The following is a 26,143-nucleotide window of genomic DNA, read 5'->3' as shown; positions in this document are numbered from 1 at the left end:
TCCTTTTCTTTAAAGCTACGAAAGATGAGACATTAGAGATTAAATCGATCTTGGCGAGATATGAAAATTTTTCAGGACAAGCGATAAACTTGCAAAAGTCTGGCATATATTTCAGTGTTAATGTCAGAATGGATAAACAACAAGAAATAAAAAACATTCTGGGAGTCCACAGCGATTTGAGCACGGGACATTACTTAGGTTTGCCATCACTGATTGGTAGATCAAAGAAGGCTGTCTTCAGCTTTCTGAAGGAAATAATGAGAAAAAAAATCCAAGACTGGAGTACCAAGTGCTTGTCGAGAGCAGGGAGAGTAGTCCTTTTGAGAAATGTAGCTCAGGCTATTCCTGCCCACAACATGTCATGTTTTCTACTCCGAAGGACACTTTGTCAAGAACTACAGCGTATGGTGAACAGTTTCTGGTAGGGTTCTGGGTCTAATACTAGAAAGGGTATTAAATGGCTCTCGTGGAAAAATATAAGTATGTCTAAATGTAAAGGAGGTTTGGGGTTTAAAAATTTACACGGGTTTAATTTAGCCTTACTAGGAAAGCACTGCTGGAATTTTCTATCCAATCCTAATTCCTCGGTATCTCGTGTGTTTAAAGAGAGATATTTTCCTAATGTTTCATTATTTAATGCGAAAGGGGGGGGGGTTCGAGTTTTATTTGGTCAGGAATATGGCAAGCAAAGAGGCTCTAAAAAAAGGCTACAGATTGGTTGTTGGTGATGGAAATAATATTGATGTGTTTGATGATGCCTGGTTAAGAAGAAAAACTGATTTCCGAGTAGAGGAAAATAATATTTTTAGAGATGTTATAGGCAAGGTCCATGATCTTTTCACTCCGAGTACAAAGTAGTGGGATTCTCACAAGATGCATAACTTCTTTCCAAGTTACGATGCAAAAGCTATTTTGGCAACACCTGTTGCCTAGAATCAGAGAGTGGATCGATTAACCTGGGTTCATTTTGCTAACGGAAAGTATAATGTCAAGACGGGGTATCAGTTCTGGCATAACAACACAACTTCAAGTGTGAGTCAAGATTCTGGATGGAGTGAGCTTTGGAAACTTGAAGTCCCTCAAAAGATTAAAGTTTTTTTATGACGTTTTGGGCGTAATAATGTTCCTATCCGTAACAGGTTAAGGGGTAAAGGTTTGCAGTGTACCATCAAGTGCTCAATGTGCGAGAAAGATGTTGAACATCTACGTCATATTTTCTTAGAATGTGACTTTGCAAAGCAATGTTGGCGTGAGATGCAATTAATGTTTAACATGAGTACGGTAGAAAATGCCTCAAAATAGTTACTACAAAGATTATCAGGAGAGAATTATGAAAACAAAGTGCAAATAACTACTATTCTGTGGGCGGTTTGGTCGGCCAGAAATTTGAAAGTTTGGGACAAGAAAAGTATATCGCCTCAGATAGCAATGGATTGCAGTAAAAGGCTTATAAATGAATGGAAAGAAGTAAGGAAAAGAAATGTGGAGAGAACCTGTAATACTTTACATGGTGATAATCACAAATCAATCTGATGGCATGCTCCAGTACCCGGTAAATTTAAGATAAATGTAGATGCTTCTGTTTTTCCGGGGACGTCATCCTTCTATGTTGGAATGATCGTAAGAGATCATGAAGGTTCATTTTTAAGAGGTAGTAATGTGAGAAGTGCAGGTGAAATCCCAGTTCTTGAAGCAGAGGCTAGGGGTGTATTAGAGGCTTTACATTGGCTGCAAAATACAGAAATTTATGGAGTGGATTTGGAGTGTGACTCGCTACTTACTGTGACAGCATTGCAAAAGGAAACTGAATATTGCCTTGAGGCTGGTTATATCCTCGAGGAAATTAAATTATCTCTGTGCTTAGATCCCGACCTGATATTACGATTGCGTTTGTAAAAAAGCAGGCCAATAAGGCCGCTCATTTTATAGCAAGGATGCCCTGTTTGGTTGATAGCTCCAATAATTTTTTATCTTCTCCGTATGTCGTGTTGGATACATTATTATATGATTCTACTATCCAGAAATGAAATTCTTGCTTTGTTTAAAAAAAATGAAATAATTACCAAAATGCACCACATTTGAGTTGAATCTGTCCAAAATGCTGTTTGGCGGGAGACAGTGCCCTAATTACCCACCAAATACGCATACAAAACATGCGTATACCAGACTCGCACAACAGAAATGCGTATAGTTAATATATGTAGTTGATTTATGAAAATAAAGCACATGTTATGTGAAATAATACGTACGAGGTCAAGGTCAATGCGTGTGGCCTTTACGCATTAACTTAATGCGTATAGCTTCTAAGCCTCCAACTCAATGAACTAGCTTTCCAAATAAAAAAATACAGTAATCCGCATTCCAGAAATGCGTACAGGTTTGTTTAAAAAAGATCACGCATTACTTTAATGCGTATCCAATACACCCATATCCTTATACATATTCAACATGTATTTTGGGCATTTGTTTTCGACACTAGCCATTTTGACTATTTTGTTTTAAAAATTAGGTATTTATGTATTTCACCCAAAAAAAACTGCCATATAAAAATTTGTTCGTCAAAATATTTGGTAAATTTTAGGATTTTACTTTTTAAAATTTTGATCAATCGGTGAAATGTTCGGTAATTAGAGCAACTCCGGTGGCAACAAATTTGTTTCCCACTTCCCACTTAGAGTAGATAAATATGAACCTGGGCGTGTATAACTTGGCCATTAGCATTGGAGGAGATAGAAAAATCGGTCACATGTCATCTTTAGTGGCCATTGCTCACATGCAGTGGCTCGTATCTCAACACAACACCTAATCTTTTTTTACACTTTACTATATTATAAAATTGTCCATCGGTGGAGCCCAAACATAGAAAACTATAATTTTAAATTAGTAATTTGGGCAATAGCGTTGGAGTGAGATTGACCAATTGTGATAGCAGACAACTTTTGTTTAGGTGGCAAGTCGGGGGTCAAAAAAAATGAAAACTTGGCCAAAAGTTGCTCTTAGTCCTCTTAAACCTATTAATTAAAAAATTATCTTACATGACTATTTACTTGAATTAATTTATAGATTTATTTGTTTTCATAGACCATTATCATGCATATTTATTTTATAGCATATTTGAATAATTTTAAAAATTATTCACCTACTTCACATAATATCATGAAATGTTCTATATATATTAGTTAAGGGATTTAACCCATCCGAGATACTCTAAATAAGTATTGAAAAATTAAATTTTAATTAGCATTGGTGAATTTTATTGAAATCTTGGTTGAATAATTTTTCACTTGAAAAATGTGAACAAATATTTAAAATCTTCGATTATGGATCGTTTGGCTATAGGTTAAAATCGGAAATCGGGTTAAGATGGTATAAAATTGAGTTATCATTTTTGACATGATGTACTTGATTGAATACTGAAATACTATATTTGATTTAAAATATATTTAATTAGATAATTTTATTAATTTCAATATTTTTTTAAATATTTTAATATATTTTTGGTATGCTTAAATAGAGTTGAAATAATAAGATAAATTTTGTTTTTCATAACCCCTCTCCCCTGGTACTCGTAGGTATCAAAAAACCCTCAAAGAAACCCAAGAAACCCGTGCCTAATCCCACAACCAAACTGCCCCTCAAAGATGTTAGAAATAAATTGACATATTCTTCTTAAAACGAGTGGAAAGGTCAAAAACAAAACATCAAAGTCACGAGTTGATCTTTTCAACCCTTTCCATTCTTCCTCTCTATTTTTTTTCCAAATGGTTTCATGTTTTCTTCCGTGTCCCCGTTATTCTGTTCCATTTTTTTGACCTTTTACCCCCCTCAAATCTATCCTTTATTGAAATTGGGAAATTATATTCTTTTCTACGAATTTAACAATAATATATATGGCTAAAAAAAACAAAAACATGAATATTTATTTTAATGTTGGGAAATTAATAAAAATACTAATTTTTGAAAATATTTAGATATGTATTTAGTTATTAGTTACATCGAGTTTTTTGGCTGCCTTAAAAGTTAATTCATCGAGATTGCATTGAATTTTAGAAAATCATTTTTTTGCAAAAATAATAAATTAAAGTAGTATTTTACAAATAAATTTTGTAATATTTTTTCTAAATGATAATATTTTTATAAAAAATTTCTTGGACTTGGATAATTTTTTAAAAAATCCCTTAAACATTTCATCTACTTAGGTGTAAAATCGAGAATAGGCATTTTTTTAAAAACAGGAAAATGAATTCAGAATGAGAAAGAAACATCAGGATTTCTATCACAATTTGCTAACATAACATTTGCACCACTTTTAGCAGTAAAATAATATTTGCACTGCTCTATTTTACGAAATTAAATTTACGAAGATAATTCTTACATTTGCACTTTTACTTTGCTAACATAACATTTGCACTGTTCTATTTTATGAATTTAAATTTACTATGGTAAATTATTGGTAATTGATATTCTAGATTTCTAGTCTAGCCTCCATTGCTCACTCTTTTCTTTTTATTCCCTCACTACTTTTTCTTTTTAAGACAAAAGACACACATATTCCACAAAAGTGTTAAAGCGAGTGCACAACTACTCTCCTCATGTCTGATTCTATTTCTAAGCCGGAAAAATCTTTTCCGATCATTCCCTCCGGCGTTCACATTCCCGGTGATGACGTCTGCAGTATCTGCCTCGAGCCTTTCAATATTACTCATGATCCTCCCACTGTAAGTGTTTCTTTATACATTAAATAATTTTTAAATTATATTATATTATGTTCTCATTTTCATCCTCTCTATACACATGGTAATGCACTGTTCAAAATTATTAAATAAATATACATGTTTAGTATTGGCTTTTATAATTCATCATCTTTGACCAACTGGTATTTGTTTATGTGCTTTGGGACATTTTTGATGTAATTGTAAACTATCATTGTTAGTATTTTTTTTTGTTTTTCTGCACAAAATTAAAACGTGATTGATTTTTTGGGAACATTTATAAAGATTGCCTCCCGAAAGTGCAAATCGGACCAGAATAGTTGTATGTATAATTTAAATGGTTGCAAATTTTGATTTTTTTAGTTCAAATTTTGTTGTTTAGTATACAAAAGAAGAATTAAAGAGATTTTTTTTTTGTAATGATTAATTTCGAAGAGATTGATGATGTGAAGTTGAGTGGAGATTGCATTTCTTTTGCTGCTCGTTAATGTTGAAAGTTACTATGATTTCACGTATTAAACAAATAAAAAAGTTGTTGTATGATATGTCTTGTTGTATGTCAATCAGTTTAAGTCAGCTGTGTTCTGCTGGGATTAATTCCGTTCGTTTAATGTTACCAGGTGACAAACTGCAAGCATGAGTATCATCTCCAGTGCATTCTTGAATGGTGGGTTATTTTACTTGTTATGTTAATCTTCTCTTGATGTTCTTTTCTTTCCTGTGTTGTTTGTTTAAAGTTGTCTTTTCAGGTCGCAAAGAAGTAAGGAATGCCCAATTTGCTGGCAGATTCTTGCCTTGAAGGATCCAGCAAGGTAATTATCGCCCCATAACACACACGAGTTGATTCTTATTTTTGTCGTTTTCATTTATAAAATACATGTTGTGATCTTAATTCTGATTATATCCATGTCTATCTCTGGTTACTTTATATTTGAATTTTGATAAATATATAAAACCTTGTAGCCAAGAACTTTTAGATGCAGTGGAAAACGAGAAGATCCTGCAGTCAAGAATAGAGGCTCGTCATATTAATGAGCACGAGGTTAGCCATGACCCATGGGAGTTATCCTCCAATATAAAAGTTGACAGTATGGATGATTTACGAAACTTTAGTTTTTCATAGCATACTGACCTTAAATGTAACTTTCAGGATTCTCCTTATGTGGATGCTTCTGAATTTGATGAGCATATTATAAGAAATTTTGCTGCTGCAGCAAGTAGACTTCGTCATGTTAACAGAAGACGGAGACAGAGATCTGCTGGAATTGGTCCATCACAAGTTCATCTCTCGTCACCAGAAGATTTTCAATATTTTGGCAGTGAGCCATCACAAGGTAATTCAGAAGTATATGTCCCGTCAGCGTTTTTTATAGATCCAACCCCACCAAACATGTCCCCATCTGCTGGGAATGGTGTTTCTCATACTATTGGCACCAGAGATACTACAGTTAAGCCCAGGTATTTCCTCAGCTTTTGTATTTCAATAATAAGAGAAAACTGCGAAATGGACTCTTGTTAAATCACCAACTAGTACTCTAATTTTTATCTGTGCCCAGTTATTGCGGAGTTTTTTGTACTTTTTGTCTATATATTAACAAGTTGATAACATTATTGCAAACTGTGTTGCAGAATGTTGTTAATATATGTTTCTCTATATATTTCTCTCTTTGTATCTTGTGTTCAGCAGCCAAATTTGTGATTTTTCTTTGTTTTAATATCTTTTCAGACAGCAACCACCTGGTAGTCCTCCAAATCCAAACTTATCAGAGTCAGTCAGTTTTCCGGAGTCTATTAAATCTAAAATTTCTGCTGCCTCTGCCAGGTATAGAAACTTTGTTTTTTTTTTGTTTACATTAATTTCTCTGTCCTTCGTTATGATGTATATACATACATGCAGGTATAAGGACTCATTTTCAAAAGGCACACGGGGTATCAAGGAAAAATTGCTTGCTCGCAATAGTTCAGTTAAGGAACTGAGCAGAGAAGTTCATCGTGAGATGAGTGCAGGTATAGCTGGTGTTGCAAGGATGATCGAGCGCCTAGATTTTGCCTCAAAAAGAACGGGAGCTTCTGTTCCTTCATCAATTGATGATGGGGAAATCACAAACTTGACATGTAAAGGAAAAGATGTAGATCAATCTCATCGTGAAACCACTAGAGAGACTATGGATGACAGTAGTTCAGATTCAATAAAAGTCCGCCCTGAAGTTTCATATCAGGTTCGTTGAGAAATTTGTCTTAAATATGCTTAAATTCATTAATACATGTTGAATTTTAATTTTAGATTCTTCACTTTACATTTGTGTCTTCCTGCTTTCGTTTGTTTTTACCAGCTCAAAACCTTCATTTAAAATAGTGTAAAGTCCTGCATATTTCTACGTTACCCTCCATAGTCCATACTCCTGATGACCAAATTAAACATTCCATGGAGATTTATTGCCCATTTTGGCCTAGAATATTCAGTTTCTCTCTTTTTTTTTCGACTTATATTTTGCATTGATATAAAAACAAATTAACAGTATGTAGCACTCCATAAACTATTTCCGCAAATGTATTTGATTATTGATCAAAGTTAAATAGACATAATTAAAAAAACATATTTCCATTTTGAGATTAGGAATGAGTTCAGTTGACATTGTAAATGATTCTTCTGGTTTTCATTTTAATTTTATAAAAAATTAAAGCCTCCTCCTTTAATGAAGAACTAGAAGGAAAAGGAAAACTTCTGAGTCTTATTTTTGTTTTCCATAAAATAAACCAACTAGTTCAGTGCAAATTATACCGCTATATCTAACATTGTTTGTGATTGTATGATGGAATATGGGAACATTGGTCACACACTTTTTGCACTTCAAATTAAAGACTAAAGTAAGTCATAATTCTTATTAAATGGTAATTCCCATCAATTTGATGTATTTGAAGCTATACTGGGTGGAGGGGGGTACATATCACCTGTGAAAAATATTACGAACCTCTGCGTGCTGTTCCATATACTTCTAATTATGTTTTATTGAGATGTTAATCATAAGTTGGACGATGCAGGACAGGATTTTAAAACAGATGGAATTATAGGATGAAAAAAATAAATTGATAAAGTTGGGTGGATTAACTGTAGAAAACCCATTACCCAAGGGTTTCCTGACCACAGAAGGGAGAAAAGATATAGACCGCAACCCATATACGAGTCCCAAATCAATAGTGATACAAAAATAACTGTATATTAATGAAGTCTAATTAATATGTGGGGATTACATCACTATATATAGAGAATAAAATACTTAATTATATTACCCGATGGACTAATGCCCATAAACAATTTGGTTTATTAAGAATAATCTATATTTTTTTACCTACTAGCTCCAAATAAAAAACATATAGATAAATATATATTATTTAGCTCTGCACTAAATATACATAAATAATTAATAACATAATATATAAGCTCTTCACTTTCATTCCCCATCATCGGGAGATGGGAGTTGGTACTGATGAAGGTCGTTCTTTAAACAGATAAGTTTCTATGATCTTTCATTTAAAACTTTGGCAATTATCAAAACAAAAATAAAACCGTTATATGCTTATATTTTAATGACAAATTTTCCAATTGCTATTGCTTGTGAAGATACAGCTCTTTGCTGAGCTGAGTCTTTAATAGTGGTCAGACAAGCCGGGTTAAGTAACTTAAAAACAAATCGGGGTGGCTAATATGGGAAAATATGGAGTGGTGTGGCGTATGGTAATTATTTGAACTCAGATCCCATCAGATTAGGCAACACTACAGCAGTTGGCATAAGTGCAGACGCTTTGGCTCATTGGAATGTCCTCAAATGACTAAACCCGGAATCTAACTCTGCTAACTTGACTTGCGTTTGTGACATCTACTATCTTTTTTCCCCTATGCAAGTGAAATGATGTATCTTTCGTTGCAGTGGGGCTATTTCGAATATTTGTGTGACATGAAGCCGGTATATGTTGGTGGAACCTGCATATAATTTTTAGCAGATCAACTTATACTATTTCAGTCAGAAAAAAAATGAGTATACATCTATACATCAGGTCTCTTAACAACTGAGTTTGATTAGGGTGTTTAAAGTGGAAAATCACTGAACTAGTAAAAGATAAAGGAGTAACTAGCAGTATGCCAAATTTTGCATTAGTGGTGAGTTGGCTTGTCCGTTGTGCAACTTTCTGTCACAGAGTACTAGAGCTTATGAAAGATATATTTCTATTCACGAGTGAATAGATGATCAATGAAAGTGAAGTTTTTCTTCTCATCTGAAGTTCTGTACTGCGAGCATAGAATGAGAGTGTATAAAATGTAAGCCGTGGATATGTTATGCTATATTGCCATCTAGGTTTGTATAATCTTTTTGCAAAATTTTTTTTAACTATATAAGCTTTTGATAAAAATGTGGCAAGTAGTTTTGTTTAACACTCTCTGGCTTTCTTGCTGTTTTTCCAAATTCAAGAATTAATTATATCCCTTGTTCGCCTCCATTCATTTAGTAGGTCGTTTTCCAAGTTCAAGAATTAATTATATCCCTTGTTGTGCCTTAAGGTGCATGGACATGTTTACTTATCAATATATGATATATCCATCCATATATGCAGTATATCATTTATGATTGAGTTTTCTAGTACCATATTAACTGCATCCCCATTGTTTTGATTCTCCTACAGCTTAAAAACTGATGCTTGAGATTGATGTGGTCCATGCGGAGAATCTACTTTATCGGCATTTCTATACAGCACCGAGGCTACTTTGTGCAAGTGACGTTCCCGAGAAAATCAATCTGTCATCACTTCAACAGATGGTTAGTTCGCGTCCTGCGATACCTGATACACAACAAAAATACTACATTATATTCTATGAAAAATGAGATACTTTTCTGAGTCTGTAGGTTTGATCAGTATTCCTACCCCTCATAAGAACTGTATGTGTCACTTAATAAGCCCACACCCTACGTGGTGGGGTGAATAGCGGAAAGAGAAATCACCTACGTATAGCTCATATATTATCCGCGTCCGTACTTCTTAATCTAAATTTACCTTTAAAATGTAAGGAGCCACTTAATACAACTTATGTTTAAGATTCTGTATGCAATCAGTACTTCCATTTTACCTGTATACTTGATGAAGATAATATGCATGTTCAAGGATTGAACCAATCAAATTGAAACCTGTTATTTGGTTGGTGGTATGCTCAGAATCAGATGAGTTGTTGATTTTGAGCATTGCCTGTGTTTTAAGAGTTGATTTTGACCTTTGCCTGTGCAAGAATGCGATAGAATGTTTGCTTTCAGCAGGTAAAATGACTTTTTAGCCGCCTGTATGGACAACTTGCATGTTCATGAATTACACCAATCATACTAAATCATCTATATCTACCAAATCATCTATACCATTCTACTGTTGGCATGCAATTTATGTGTGAATATGAAATGATACAAGGTTTGGATAGAAGGTAAATAAGGAACCTTTGGAAATAGGGGTGAAGATCATTGTTTTTTTTTAAAAAAAACATATATTATCATGCTCATAAGCTAAGCTCTATGTAGCCTGTTTTCTTCCGTGTAGGAAAGCAGCGATGCCCTTGTTACTTCTTTTAAGCCGAAAGTGATGATTATAAATATCTGCTTCCATATAAACTTTATTTTTTTAGTTAAAACTTTGTGATCACGTTAGACCTGGCACATTCAAACAACAGTATGTTGTTTATTTATGTGTATATAAGAAATTGGACGTTCTGGAAATGTTTTCCAGCCATAGTCTCCTTGGCCTAGCTTTGCTTCCACAGATTTTCTGTTAAACACTCGTTAAAGTACTTACGCAAGTGGGAAAAATTTGTATTTCCCCCCAAAAAATTGTTTTATCAGATCTTGACAGCATCAATCCCGGTCTTCCTGTAACATTTTCCTCTGATGAACCTGCAAAGTAAAACATAGTACACGTAAATTTTCCGAAAAAAATAAAAGAGAATGGGAGGCGTTGCTTAAGAAATCGCTATACCGTTGCAACATAATCATATCAATTGCAATGCATCAATTGTAATGCTTGATAAAAAAATGTAGCAAATAGATTGGAATTAAGCGTATATAGTGCAACAAGTTAAGTGTACATTTATTCTTGTTGCAGTAGACCATTTATGCGTTGCTTCCATCTATCATTGTCACCTCAGTTGTGCTGTACAATTTCTATTTTCCCTTATAATAAGTAAAATAATTGAAGGGCCGGTCTACAGCAATATATGGACAATTGCTCAGTAGAAGATGTTCTATCCACCAATATTGACTTTGACAAATGAATCAACACCACAATTGAGCCACAAAGTTGATTATGTTTTTACCTAATTTCAGACGTTGCATTGAAACTGCAGTGAAGCTACGCAACTTTTAACTTTTGAAAGATTGATGAGAAATCACATGCTTTGCATTTCTATTATGAGCTTGCCTTGTGTCAAAGTCTCCTATATTTCATAAACAATACTACAAAGAAACATGTTTTCTGCTTACCTATTGATTTATACCGTCTACTTCCTCAACCATCCAATTTTTACCACAGCTATAGCGTTACTTGTTGATAATAAGTTTAACTTCTTCAAGGACAACAATGTGTCCAAAACACGAACGTTTGGCTGTGATATTGTAAATTTGATAATATTAGTAATCGCTATATTGAATATTTTTGTCTACAAGCTCTGTCAACTTCGTGAAGCCAAGTATGATGATAAAGACAAGAAGATGGTTCTGCTGTCATCAGGGCAGATATGTCGTCGCTTTTCACTTAAAGAGATTTTATTGGCAACAAACAACTTTGATGATGAGTATCTGGCTGGAAAGGGAGGCTCTGCGAAAGCCTACAAAGGAATGATTGATAATGGAGCCACTACTGTTGCTATAAAGAGATTGAGTGTCATTTCTAAACAAGCTGGAGGTTCAGCATTCTCGACAGAAATTGAGATGCTTTCCAAGTTTAGGCACAGTCACTTGGTGACTCTTATTGGTTATTGTGATGAATCACATGAGACGATCCTTGTCTTTGAGTATATATCCCATGGTACACTATCTGATCACCTGCATCCAAGTACTGAAAAAGGTTATGACTCCTTGTCCTGGATTCAGCGCCTAAGGATATGTATTGGAGCTGCACAGGGGTTGAACTACCTTCACACTGGTACAAGCACTCATCAAAGAGTGATACATCGTGATGTGAAGAGTACAAATACTTTGTTGGATGACAACTTGGAAGCTAAAATTACAGATTTTGGAATTTCCAAGATTGTGGAAGCAAATCAGGGCTACACTTATGTGAGTACAGCTGTAAGGGGGACGTTCGGGTATATGGATCCAGCATATTTTTTGACTGGCAGATTGACAAGGAAATCAGATGTGTATGCATTCGGAGTAGTGCTGTTTGAAGTTTTGTCTGGAAGAAGAGCAGTGGATTTGAGTCAGAATGACGAGCAATCAGGTTTAGCTGGATGGGCACAGGATTGTGTCGAAAAAGGAAGGATAAATGATATCATTGATTCTAACCTGAAAATGCAGATTTCACAAAATTCTTTAATGGGTTTTGTGAAAATTGCATAGCAGTGCTTAAATAGAAAGGCCAGTCGCCGACCAACAATGGCTGAAATAGTGGTAGTTCTTGAGTTGTCATTGGCATTGCAAGAGAGTCCAGAATATGGTCTGATTGCTGGGGCATTTGGTGTACAATATTCTACAGCAGTGGATGTTGTGTATGGTGCGCATTAAATCAAGCCATTTGAGATGAATCGTACTAGGATAACGTTCTCAAGGAAGGTCTTCCAGATACTTTCAGCCCCGATCAGGGTGTTATCTGGTTAGTCTGTGTTTTGTTTGTGTATTATTTAAAGAAATATATTATTTGCACTGATCATTTTCTGGACTATAAACAGGTGATGAACTCGAATAGTCATTCACGACCTCGATAGTCTTATTTTCTCTAGTGGATCACAACTCTTAAAATAATTAGATAAATATATATTCAAACAACAATTTCTATCTAATCTAGGTCTCTCCTAGGTGCAAGTAATTTTTTATTCTCACAGGTGCGTAATCATCTAACAAATTACAAAGAAGCGTTGTAGCTTAGTATTGCACAAGCCAGGATCAGTTGATAATGCCACAAATAGATAATTCTAGAATATTAAGTGACAAAAATCAGGTGATGAGATTCACAAGGAAGTTGTGGTTTTTGATTGATCTGTCAAAATGCAATTGCTTTGAAGGACTATAGTCAAGAGGCATTGAAAGATGGCAATGGATTACTTAATAGAAAAACAGTACACTGTCAGAATCTGAATTATTTGCTATTTTCTGCTCTCCTGTTGTTACCTAGTACCAAGATTCATAGTCCTGAAATTACATAATGCATCATCATTTGTTGAGTTCTGAGATTGATTATAGTGTTCTTCATAAACAAATTCTTCTTTAACCTGCACTATTCAAGGATCAATATGATACCTTAACTGAGCAATAAAAACCTGAAGGGACATTTTCCTTGATCCCTTGTCACCTGGTGGACATGTAAAAGATAATGATTGCATGAAGTTACAAAATTTCTGCAATCATAAAACACCTATAAATATATTCCTTAAGCTGCTTCACATCTTTCCTTTCATTACTGTACTGTTTCAGGTCATATTCCATGTTTTAAGTAGCTCATATCTTGATTGAATATGTTTTTCCTCCTCCTTTTCAGTGCATAGTAATGCAAAGTACTCAAGCTACAATAGAAACAAAAACAGCAGGTGCAGTAACCCAGCGAGACTGAATAATATACGCACATACCCATATTCAAACAAAATTTACATTTTTCCAGAGGCAAAGGGCCTCACGGTGACTGCATATTTAAGGAGCTTCAGCTTAGCTGAATTGACTAGTGCAACAAGAGGCTTTAGTCCGGATATGCTGTTGGGTGCTGGAAAGCATGGATGGGTTTTTATTGGTTGGCTTGATGAAGACACGTTTGCTCCCTCGAACACTGGCATTGGAATGGCAGTTTCCATTAAAAGATTTAATCCAAACGAAAAATCTAGAGCTATGCAGGTATATTTACTTAAAAAAATCCAGATGATTATCAGATAACCAAGAAGTGTTTAGATTGAATTTGATAACAATATCCAGCATGTCCATTAAAAAAATGATTGTGTCAATGAGTAATTTGTAGTAGTATTGGATGTATTAAAATTTCTACGTCCATTTAACTATGTGTCACAGGGCACTGCTTGTTTCTGAATACACAACGAAGGGAACCTTAGAAAGATATGCTTACAAAGGTGAGAACTGATATTCCACGTTGAGTTTGGTAGTAACTTGTATTTATTATTTCAACGGGAATTTCTATTACTTGGACCTTTTGTTAATTTAGTTTTTAACGGTGTATTATGTAAACAAACAATCTGTTTTTGCAGATAATGGGAAATCACTTTCCTGGGTTGTTTGGCTCAAAATATTGATAGGAGCAGCAAGATATCTTGATTTTCTTCATTCCTCAAACGATCGGATCATCTTTGGCGACTTTAAGCCCTCCCATGTATTGCTGGACGGGGTACATCATATTTTGTAATATAAAACTTAATTCAGAGCAATGCTCCCTTAATTAAGCTATATCTGTTGATTACATTATTTCATATTTGTGAGTAAGCTGTTGTAATTTTCATATTCCAACCATCCAGGTTGCCTGAGCTCGAAGAACGATGTTTATGCTTTGGGTGTGGTGTAATTAGAATTACTGACAGGAATGAGAGTAGTTGACATTAACGGGAGGAATAAGAAAAAGAATTTGGTGGATAAGGCCAGACCTATTCTAGCCTGCGAAAGAAAGTTTAAAATGGTAGTTAACCCAAAGCTGCTAGACCAAAAGTATTGTCCGAAGGGTGTACAATCAATTTTATCAGATGCACCAGCACTGGCATTAAAATGTCTTGATCTTGACCCTCTTAAACGCCCTTCAATGAGACTAGTTGTAGAGGTTTTAGAAGATGTTAATAGCATTCTGAAGTGAATGTGCTGTTGAGATTGTTTGAACGTAAAAAGTATGTACAAATCTATGTTTCTGGTGCGGTTTGCTGCATGTACTAATCTATGTTTCTGGTTTGTTTTGCCAATCCACAGTTATGTTCAAATTCATAGAACAATCTCTTCTCATTCCTCAACTCAAAACACAAACAAACGGTCACCCACCACATTTCCAGCGATTTCCTCTCACCAACAGAGATCCGCAAGGTTACCACGTGTGTGAAACAAATAAATCTTTTTCATTCATGTGGTATGCGTTTCCATACCTAATTTGACACAAGAGCCATCAACTTGGGGATCTTTAAGCCAATAAATTCCTAACTTTTAAGGATGAATCAAGTACAAGTGCACAGCCACTTAGTGTCTCTTGTTGGTTATTGTCATGAATGGCAGGAATTAATCCTTGTTTTTGAGTATATTTCCCAGGGTACTCTATCTGATCATCTGCATCAAAGTTTCGTAAAAGGTTATGACACCTTGCCATGGACTCATCGCTTAAGAATTTGTATCGGAGCTGCACAGGGACTGGATTACCTTCATACTGGTACTAGCATTAATCAAAGAGTAATACATCGGGTTGTGAAGAGTACAAATATTTTGTTGGACGATAACTTGGAAGCTAAAATCGCAGATTTTGGAATATCCAAGATTGTGGCAACAAATCAGGCATGCCTATCAGGGGCACGTTCGGATATATGGATCCAGCATATTTTTCAACTGGTAGATTGACCAGGAAATCAGATGTGTATGCATTTGGAGTTGTTCTGTTTGAAGTTGTGTCCGGAAGAAGAGCAGTGGATTTAAGTTGGGATGAGGAGCATTTAGGTTTAGCTGGATGGGCACAGAATTGTATCCAACACGGAAGATTAAATGAAATCATCGACTCTAATTTGAAAATGCAAATTTCACAAAAATCTTTATTGGCTTTTGTGAAAATTGCATCCCAATGCTTACATAGAAAGCCTAGTTCTCGTCCTACAATTGCTGAAATTGTGGTAGTTCTTGAATTTGCATTGGCATTGTGCAGTATCAGAAGGCTTTTTATCTCCAGAATACAAAGAAGCTGGTCAGTTATTTATATTTTGTTTACTGATGATAATAATTAGCAAGTTCTAATGTTCATACTCCAACTAATTAGGTCGTTTAAGCTCAAAGAACGATGTTTATGCTTTTGGCGTGGTGCTACTGGAAATACTGACTGGAATGCGGGTGATTGATGTTAACGCGAGAAATGAGAAGAGAAATTTGGTGGATAAAGCCAGACCTGTTCTAGAAAATGAAAGGAAGGTTAGAAGAGTAGTGAATCCAAAGCTGCTAGAGCGAGAGAATTGTCCAAAGGTTATAAAATCAATCTTATCAGATGTTCCAGCACTAGCATTGAAATGTCTCGATCTTGACCCTAAGAAAAGACCCTCAATGAGACAGGTTGTGGAGACCTTAGAAAGAGTAAATGCCATTATACAGTAAGTGATGTGGGGATTGTTTGAAAATCATACATGTTCTATTCAAGTGTGAGTATCAGAGTATGTCATATATAATTAAGGATACTGAATATTGATTAACTCTTCTAGTTAGTATGCATTATCTTTAAAATTCTTAAACTTTCATGATTTATAGAAGTATTACCTACTTACATGTTACTACCTAACCAATCTATATGCAGAGTAAAATTATTAACTTAAGATTCACTGGTTCATCATTGCTAATTTTTGGTTTTAATTTGAAGGACTTCTCATATTTTGTCTTTACTATTCCATTATCTCTTATTTTAAATTAGGTTTCTACAGTTTTCAGAAGCGTAAAATCTGTAGAACTAGTGCAGCGCATTATATCTAACATAGCAACTCACAAATTTAACTTGAACATATTTTAAAAAAGTACATTTTATGAGATGAAAATAAATACAAAAGATCAGTCAAATTATATTCTAAAAAAAACAATACGAATACAAAATTTGAAGTAGTTTTCCAGTTGTCGTTCTTACCGGATTGTTGCCTGTACAAGAAATTGTCGCAGATAAAGAACTAGTGAACGATAACGGATGAATGGTTGAGCCTTCGTTCCATTATTATTTAGTCTCATCTTCTTTTCTAAATCAGTTATGATTTTTTCGGATAATTCCGAGTTTTAATCATGATTGTTGTTAAATTTCTCCTGATACAGATCTTGATTCTGGTTGAGTTGTTTCTACCAGAAATCAATAAAGAAAAGTGACACGTTGACAGCTTATAAAATAAAGATAAAGATATTATTCTTATGTGTATATATACTTTATTCTAAACTGTTCAGCCAGATATAACATATTACAAAATTTACAAATTAACAAAAATAAGAAATACGGGAATATGAATAATTTCATCAATTACTCGAAACTTACCATTTACATTTTAATTAGAAGAGAAATTCTAGAAGAAATATGGAGAATTTCTTTAATTGCGGGGCTTATCATTTATATTTTGACTTGAAGATAAATTTTTGGAGACAAAATGAAAATTTTCTTTAATTACTACTAGCACATAACTTATACGATTTACGGAACGAGTAATCATTATTTGTTTTTAAATGAGTTTTGAGTTAGTTTGATATTTTATTTACTATTATTTTCTTTTTTACATTTATGTAACTCTGTATATGCATTATTATTTACATTTTAGTCAATATTTTGTTAAATTTCTGCGATATTTTTTTTTTCATATTTTGTTGCAACTATGATTTTTTTGCAAATCTTTTATATATGTTATAATATGATATATATAATAATGATTGTCAAAACTTAATCAAAAATACTCATAAAACTTATCGAGTAAGACTTGCGCAGCTTTTTAGAGAAGAAACTTAGTAAAGAAATCGTAAAGTTTATTAAGAAAAACTTGTGAAACTTACTAGTGAAAAATTACGATACTTTTCAAAGAAGACTTAGATATCTTTCTTAGTAATAGCTGTCAACCAACCTTTATAAATAGGACATTCAGTTATTGAAATCATATATACTTAAACATATTAAAATACAATTCTCTCTTCAATTTATTCTCTCTATATGAGCAATTATTAAGTTATTCATAATCAGGTAATTCAATATTTACAACACGTTATTTACAACACGTTATCAGCACGAGTCTCTACCCGAGCAAACTTTATTTACGAAGGAGATATTGTCCAAGTAAGCTCTATTCACGAATGAGGTATTACCCAAATAAGTTTTATTTAATGAAATATGTACGTTTAAAATTTAATCATTTGATTCTAACTATTATCGTTATTTAATTATATTATTGTTTAAATGCTATAAAGATGGCTACGCCGTCAAATATTAACCAAAAATTTTATGGATGGCTATGCCGTCATAAATTTTGTATTAATCGTATCATATATGTTATTATTTAAAAGTAATTGCTTAAATATATTTGTGAAGCATTATATCATGTTTAAATATTTATTTTACATTCAAAATGGCAAATCTTGCAAAATTAGAGTTTGTTGCGTTGAATATGTACGGGGATAATTATTTTTCTTGGGTGCTCGATGTAGAATTACATCTTAGTGCTAACGGGATAAAAGACATTTAGAATCAGGAAAAATCCTAACTGTTGAACAAAATGCCAAAGCTATCATTTTTCTTAGACACCACATCCATGAAAATTTAAAATCTGAATATCTAACTGTGAAAAATCCACTAACCCTCTACACCAATCTCAAAGATAGGTTTGATCACCAAAAACTTGTCCATTTGCCATATGCCCGTTATGACCGGATAAATATAAGGTTGCAAAATTTTAAATCTGTCGCTGACTGTAATTCTGCCTTGTTCAAAATAAGCTCAAAACTGATTTTGTAAAAATATTATTGAGGCTGACATGATAGAAAAGACCCTTTCGACCTTTCACCCCAACACTATGAATCTGGCACAACAGTATAGGGAGTGCAATTTTCAGAAGTATAGCGAGCTGATACCTCTTCTTCTTGTCGTTGAAAAAATAATGAGTTGTTACTGAAAAATCATCAGACACGTCCCACAGTCTCTACCTAGTTACCTGAAGTATTATAACACGTCATTCCAGAAGAATGAGCGTGTAAAATGACATAGAGAAGGACGAGATTACGGACGAAACCGTGGGCATGGAAACTTTCGAGGCCGGTTTTGAACTTATTATAAGTCTAGTCACCTGAAGGGACAGCGTGACGGTTATAACAACTCTGACCATCAGAAGTGGAAATATGGAGTGCCAAATAAAAGGAAGGCACCACAAGAAGAAGATACTAGGGATATCCGTCTTAGATGTGGGGCATATGGGCACTGGCGACGTACTTGTCGCACACGAAAACATCTAGTTGACCTCTACGAGGCAAATATATAAAATAACGAAAAAGGGTGGAAATGAACTTCGCTAGTCATAATCTAAGTGAAGAACCAAAAACAAGAACTCAAATGAACTAGACACTGGTGCTAACCTTTTGATATGGATCGCTCCACAGAGAAAGAAAAGAAGAAGAAGAAGAAGAAAAGGGATAAAAGAAGAAGTGGATATTTCAAAAGAACACGATCAATCCAGAAACGTGAACTTTGAATCTCAAATTGCTTAGATCAATCCAGAAAATAAGTAATTCGAATCTAACCTTCAAAACAATCCAGTAATTGAAGTTTAGAGAGAAGAAAAACTACGCATAGTTTATCTCAAAATAAAATTTTTATATCATCCATTATCTTTCTTAAAAGATTACATGAGAGGAGTATTTATAGGCTTAGACAATAACCCAAACCAAATAGGATTCCAAGATAAATTCAATATCATCTTGAATTAGCCAATATCTGAATTCTTCCAGGAAACAAATTTAAAAACCAAACCCAAATAGAAAAAAGACAAAAACCAAATCCAAATAGGAAAATAAAATTCTAAGTGCTTAAAACAAGAAAAACCCTTTCAAGTGAAAGGTAAAAACTTGCAAGCAAAATTGTAATTAATAATTATCTAATAATCAGCTACTTGTCCAACTTCATGCATCACTCCTTTATTTCTTGTTGTCCAAGTAAGCTTCATAATCCATATTTGCATCCTCTCCAATTGAACATCATCACGAGCACACATAACCAAATCCAAATTAACATATTTATTCCTTGATCCTTATCATTCTTGTAATATCCGGGATATATCGTGTAAGTATTTTTGCTAATAAATAATTAATATATGTGTTCGGTATATGTTCTGTGAATTAATTGTTAAGTGTTAAATATGTTTGGATATTTAAAAATATTATTAATTGAGTATTTTAATTTTTATATGTCCAAAATAAAATATAGATAATTGTCATATCTTCCTAATTATTTTTATGTTGATTTATGAATTTATAAGGATCATATGAAATTTATAAAAAAAATTCCGAGTATTTAAAATCTATTTTATAAAAAGGAAACCAACCGACGTCATCCGTTGTTACGTTTTTGGAACCCGAAACACTTTCGAGAACTCCTTCCTAACCTAATTGTAATATTCAGAGCATATTCCATGTTTCGACTTTTTCGATCCGGCATACGGTTTGTCCTGCGCGGGTCCCGGCGCAACATTTTCGATACAATATTCGTTTCGGTAAATCAGTAAAACTCGTATTTTCGATAAACGGGAGCTTTTTATTAAACTATCCCAATTATCACCTCGTAGTACGTGTAACCAGGCGCTGAGACCAAGACCGCAGTACAAATTGTACTGGTTTGGATAACTGTCCCGAAAACCGATACCGTTTGGATCAGTTTTTACAAATAAATGTACCGTTTTATATCGGGAATGATCCAACGGGATACTAATTTTCCGTGATTATAAATAGCCTTTTTTCGTATTTTATTTCGTATCAAAATCATTTGCAGACAGTTAATTATATAATTTTTCAGAGAAAAACCTTATATTCATATAATCTTCCAAGAATCAAACTGGCAAAACGAAGGTGTTATTGATCTCTGTTTTCAAAGCTCGAGTACTCAATCCAAAGGTCTTGAGGTGTTCTATCAGATTTTGTGTTCCAAATCACTGCAGAAATCAAGGTTTATTTTCTAAAAATTTATTTATTTTCGAATTATTTTTATTAAAAATATGAATTTTTGTTCGGATGATTGTTTGTATGATTTGATGATTGCATGTTGTAGAGCTTATTTTCCTGATGATTTTCATATGTCATACGTTGATTTGGAGTTCAATAACATGCTCAAAAGTGGGTTTAATTCTCGAATTTCAAAATTAGGGATTATAACCTGTATGAATATTTTTAATTGAAATTTGGGGCTTTTTGATTTAGGGGTTATTAGCTGTTGATTTATAGTGGATTATGTTCCCTATGAAATTTGCAATCGATTGGTATATAACTCGTTAACAGAGGATGTCTGAATCGAAGGGAGTTGTATTTTGAAAATTTCCGAAGTTCGCCGGAAACCGGCGATGTTCTTGGCCAATTTCCGACCAAGTCTGGGGTTATTTGAATGATTTGATTGCATGAATAAGTTCCTGGTTGTCTGTAGATGTGATCTGGAGCTTGTGGTGAGGTGAGGGTGCCGGAATCGTGTTCTCCGGCCACCCCTGTATTTTCCGGCGACGGGGGTTGTAAAATTGCAGTTTGGTACCTGGACTTTTGGGGACGATGCAGTTTGGTACCTGAAGTTTCCAGAGTTTGCAAATTTAGGATTCCTGTTTTAAAAACATTCAAAAATCATATTTCCTATTTATTTTTATTATAAAAATTCGTTTTTAATTTCTGAAAATTCTGAAAATTATTATTTTAATTCCAAAAATTATTTTTAATTCAAAAATAAATCTGAATTAATTAGTTGATTAATTTCAGTTAATTTTTAATTGATTAATTAGTCAATTAATTTGAAAATTAATTGATTAATTGATTTAATTAATTATTAATTGATTTTAATTAATTATTTAATTAGATTTAATTATTTAAAAATGATTTAAAAATTCCAAAAAATAGTTACGAGCTTTAAAATATTATTCTAAATTATTTTCAAGGCTCGATAATTATTATAAAATTGTTTTAAAGCCAAAATGGGCCAACCGAACCCTGTTTATTACTTCGAAATTGATCCAACGACCCGTTTTAATTCCGAAAAATATTTTAAAAATCATTTTAAATATCCGAAAGCCTATTTATGACCCGAGACTTCTTTATAAATGATATAACATTGATTATGTGACGTGTTATGTGATATATGTGATTTGTTGGTTAACTGTCGGTCTGTATATTCGATGTTTACTTGTTTATTGCGTAACTTTCAATCCGTTAATCGGATTTGGGTGAAACGAAGGAGATAGAAGTATGTGTCGAATAGAAATGTATGAGTTGGATATTGATAGATGAATATGATATGTGAGCAGAAGAGGAAAGGCGTAGAAAAGAAAAACAGGTAGTCGAGGAGTAAAACAGTGGTGCTTGAAAGCGAGTGCAGTATAGTAAGCTAGTATCAGGCAAGTGTTCTGAACTTTCTCGAGATATTGTAGTAATTGATATTCCTGTTTTATATTACAATTGCTTTGAAGCACTGAACCCTAAACCTTGATTCCAGTTATTGATCTTCAGACGTAAACCTGATTCTTTCTAGACCATTGATTGTTGTATACCCAAATACGAACCTCAAATATACGATACTACTCCATAAATACATACAAACTAAATATTAAACACTAAACCAGATTGCTTACACATTCAAACCCTTGTATCTTATGCTTTGAAAGACCAAATCCTTGGAACCTGAAATGTTGATTCCTTTGTTATCCAATTTTTTCATTACCTAACAGCCAAGCTTTGGAAATGCCATATTGATCTTTACACAGATTGAAACCATTTTTCATTATTGAACGTCCAATGTTGTTAATGATGTTGTTTATTATTTATTACTGCTTATTCTGTTATTATGTTAGAATTGGATTGTTTTTATAAAATTGTGGACCAGATTCGTGGTCAGGCCATATAATGGTCAAGTTAGGCCAATGTGTGCCTTGGATCCAGTAGTTAGAGCAGTGTTGTGTGCTTTGCTCGGGGTTAGTGCGTGATTGATTAGCAGCCTAACCTTGGTTTTTAAAATGAAAAGATAATATCCAATTCTAAATCATAATACATTGTTCACTTGATATCATATCCATATTTCCCTGATGATCATTATTCTCAGTTTTGTCATTGTGACTTGCTGAGCTAGTTAGCTCATTGGTGCGATGTTGTTTATGTTCTTTTCCAGTTAAGAAGGAACCTGTTGGTACCGAGGATCCCCAGTCCAGCGCGAGAGCTAGGGGTTCAGGTTGATCGAGTTGAGATTGTAGGCTTCTTTTGGAATAATTTTTAGTTTGTAAAAGTTTGTAATAATGTTTAATACTCAGTTCTGAGTTGGATAGTTGGGATTTGAACGGTTTATAATATAAGTAGTTGTGTTTGGCTTGTGTGCATAATTTAACCTGTTGCGGTCCGTGGTAGTTGGTAAGCAGGGTCACTGCATATTATTATTATCTTTATTATTGCTATAAGCAGGTTATAAATAAGGTGTGTGTGGACCCCAAACTTCTGACCCGGGTTTGGAGGGCGCCACAGGTTTGGTATCAGAGCTACAGGTTATAAGTCACTGACACAAGCCTAGGTTGACGGGAAAGGGTAGAGGGTTAGGATTAGAAGTAAGGAATAGAAAGATAGAACATCGAGAGGTTGAATGCTTTGGTATAATAGGTATTAGTGTAATTCGCGTTATGGTTCAAGATTCTTATATTGCGATATGATTTCAGATAGCAGCGATGGCCGACTCTTTTATCCCCGTATCAGCTGATCACTCAGAGCCTTCAGTTGGCGTACCGTCTTCAGACCCACGTCCTGTTGTTCCACCAGTGTTGGCTATACTACCTCCATCTGTGTTGTAGCCCGTACCACTGCAGGCCATTCCACCCCCAGGCATGAGGCCACCTATCAGAGGACCCCCACCTGTTGATTCGGGCTTTACTGGTCATTCAGTTACAGGAGTACCTTTCCAGTTCTCTTCCAATCCTGTCCCATATCATCTGTTTGAGGCTTTCCTTATGGAGTAGCGATTCCTACAGGGTCAGATTCAGGAGTTATTGCATATTATGCGTACCAGAGAGGTTGAGAGTGGTGAGAGGCGACTCAGAGAGAGGCTCCAGGCGTTTGCGGTAAGGATTACTGAGGCTACACATGAGGACATCACCCCAGATTTTCTAGTGGAGTGGGCTAAGTGGGTGCTAGAGGAGCTTGAGGAGATTGGAGGTCCAGATTTGCCATGAGTCAGAGATTCAGAAATAGAGATACTGATCAGTGTTATTTTGGTTGTGTAGTATGTATAGTGGTGTGTAGTGTGTATCAGTAGACTTTTGAGTTGTATTTATAAGACTAGCTATGCTGACTAGTGAGTATGTTGTTGTACCCTTTTTGTTTTTACTTCCGAAGCGTCTTTACTCTGGTATTACCCAAAACTTTTGATCTATATATATCAGTACCTTTCCTTTCCAGTATTGTTATTATTTTACTACACCTGTTTTACTTTACCTTATTTATTGCACCAGTTATACCCCTGTGATACCATGTACCCTGTTGTCCATAACTGTTTATATTCTGTAAAGAAGCATGCAATTTACTTAGTTATAACTGTTTTCAAAAAGAAATATTTATGTCTTACAAAACTTTTATTTTCTGTAAAGAATTTAGTTTAAAAGCTAAATAAGTTGTTTGATTCTTTACAGAAAATGCTTCCCAGAAGAAATACCCGCACCAATACCCAGAATGAAGAAACCAACAACAACAATAACAACCAAGATGAAACAAACCCGAATGTGAACCCAGGACCCATAGACCCAGCAATAGCCCAAATTCTTCAAATCTTGGCCCAACAAACAGTTCACCTGGCACAACAACAACAAAGACAGACTAATCCCCAGGTAACTTTTAAAACTTTTCAGGCAGTAAACCCACCAGAATTCAAGGGTTCCTTAGAACCGATTGAAGCAAATGTTTGGTTAAAGGAAATAGAGAAGGCATTTGCCTTAGTAAAAGTGAAAGAGGAGCAGAAGGTTGAGTTTGCAAGTTACTATTTGAAGAATGAGGCCACCTATTGGTGGGAAATGGTGAAGACATTGGAAGGTACGGATGTTATTACTTGGGAAAGGTTTAAGGAATTGTTTTTAGAAAAGTATTTCCCTCAGTTTGTCCAGGATCAGATGAAGCTGAAGTTTTTAGAATTAAAGCAAGGGAATATGTCGGTGGCAGATTATGAGAGTAAGTTTGAGGAATTGTCAAGGTATGTTCCGTCGTATGTGGATACTGACAGGAAGAAGGCTAAGAGATTCCAGCAAGGTTTGAAACCATGGATCAGAGGGAAGATAGCCATTTTTGAATTAGATACCTATGCAGGAGTGGTATAGAAGGCTATGATCGCGGAGACAGAGAGTGAGATGTCACAGAAGGAGAAGGAAAGCAAGAAAAGGAGATTTGAAGGGAATGAAGGTCAGTCACAACCAGGGAAGTTTCCAAATTTTAAGAAGAGCAAATTTCAGCCAGGAAGAAATTTTAATTTCAAGAGACAGAATGCAGGCGACGGAGGCCAGGGCAACCGTCTAGTCAATGCGAATCAGCCGAATCAGTTGTGACTAACTTTTCCAGATTGTCAAGTATGTGGAAAGAAGCATGGAGGAGTTTGTAATAAGTTGAATATGGTATGTTTCAAATACAACCAGAAAGGGCACTATTCGAGGGAGTGCCGAAATCAGCCAGCAAGAGAGCCATCAAATAAGGAACAGCCTATCCGAAATCCAGCAGTGAAGGTTTCAGCCATTGGATTTACGTGCTTTAAATGTGGAAAGCCAGGACATATAGCCAGGGATTGCAAGACATCAGCCCCAGTCGGTAATGCATTGAGGATTATGGGATCTACCCCAGCAGTGAGTGAGACTCCAAGGGCTAGAGTTTTTGACATGTCTGTGAAGGATGCTATCCAGGATACTGATGTCGTGGCAGGTACGCTTAATGTGAATTCTTTATGTGCCAAAGTGTTAATAGATTCGGGAGCAACTCGATCGTTTGTTTCACAAGATTTTGTTAGTAAGTTAAATTGTCCGGTTGAATATTTAAATGAAATAATGATTGTGGAATTAGCAAATCAAGAACGTGTATCTGTTAACCAAGTTTGGGGGAATTGTGAGATTGAGATTTCTGGTAGTAAGTTTTGTGTAGATTTGATACCATTTAAGTTAGGAGAATTTGACGTTATCTTAGGAATGGATTGGTTATCTAAGCACGATGCCCAGATAGATTGTCGAAATAAGAAAGTAATGACGAAGACGCCAGATGAAAGAATAGTAACGTTCAAGGGCCAAAAGTAGGTAAAGAAGTTCTTAACAATGATTCAAGCCA

At 34.5% G+C, this 26,143-nt stretch overlaps 3 protein-coding genes and 1 long non-coding RNA gene across 4 annotated transcripts; 3 read left to right on the top strand and 1 right to left on the bottom strand.

Annotated features, from left to right (window-relative positions):
• Window positions 1-4,518: 4,518 nt before the first annotated feature.
• Window positions 4,519-9,811, top strand: LOC141676865 (E3 ubiquitin-protein ligase RHF1A). The gene is made up of 8 exons (XM_074482580.1): window positions 4,519-4,718; window positions 5,333-5,379; window positions 5,462-5,524; window positions 5,676-5,754; window positions 5,863-6,170; window positions 6,439-6,534; window positions 6,610-6,931; window positions 9,393-9,811. Exons 1-8 carry the CDS (start codon window positions 4,593-4,595, stop codon window positions 9,402-9,404), a joined length of 1,053 nt encoding a protein of 350 aa, XP_074338681.1. The 5' UTR covers window positions 4,519-4,592; the 3' UTR covers window positions 9,405-9,811.
• LOC141676866 (uncharacterized) lies at window positions 8,276-10,816 on the bottom strand. Its single transcript, XR_012557186.1, has 3 exons — window positions 10,722-10,816; window positions 9,354-10,639; window positions 8,276-8,694 (listed from the first exon to the last, which is right to left on the bottom strand). It is a non-coding gene; the product is annotated as an uncharacterized LOC141676866 (long non-coding RNA).
• On the top strand, window positions 10,709-13,575 carry LOC141676863 (putative receptor-like protein kinase At5g39000). The gene is made up of 2 exons (XM_074482577.1): window positions 10,709-12,554; window positions 13,437-13,575. Exon 1 carries the CDS (start codon window positions 11,210-11,212, stop codon window positions 12,299-12,301), a length of 1,092 nt encoding a protein of 363 aa, XP_074338678.1. The 5' UTR covers window positions 10,709-11,209; the 3' UTR covers window positions 12,302-12,554; window positions 13,437-13,575.
• A 74-nt stretch (window positions 13,576-13,649) lies between these two features.
• On the top strand, window positions 13,650-16,746 carry LOC141676864 (putative serine/threonine-protein kinase PIX13). Its single transcript, XM_074482579.1, has 5 exons — window positions 13,650-13,783; window positions 13,955-14,013; window positions 14,149-14,285; window positions 14,413-15,821; window positions 15,894-16,746. Exons 1-4 carry the CDS (start codon window positions 13,665-13,667, stop codon window positions 14,419-14,421), a joined length of 324 nt encoding a protein of 107 aa, XP_074338680.1. The 5' UTR covers window positions 13,650-13,664; the 3' UTR covers window positions 14,422-15,821; window positions 15,894-16,746.
• The last annotated feature ends 9,397 nt before the right edge of the window (window positions 16,747-26,143 follow it).

Source organism: Apium graveolens, chromosome 8 (assembly GCF_009905375.1).
Source record: "Apium graveolens cultivar Ventura chromosome 8, ASM990537v1, whole genome shotgun sequence".
Lineage (NCBI taxonomy): Eukaryota > Viridiplantae > Streptophyta > Magnoliopsida > Apiales > Apiaceae > Apium > Apium graveolens.
This window is presented reverse-complemented; position numbering and strand designations above follow the sequence as displayed.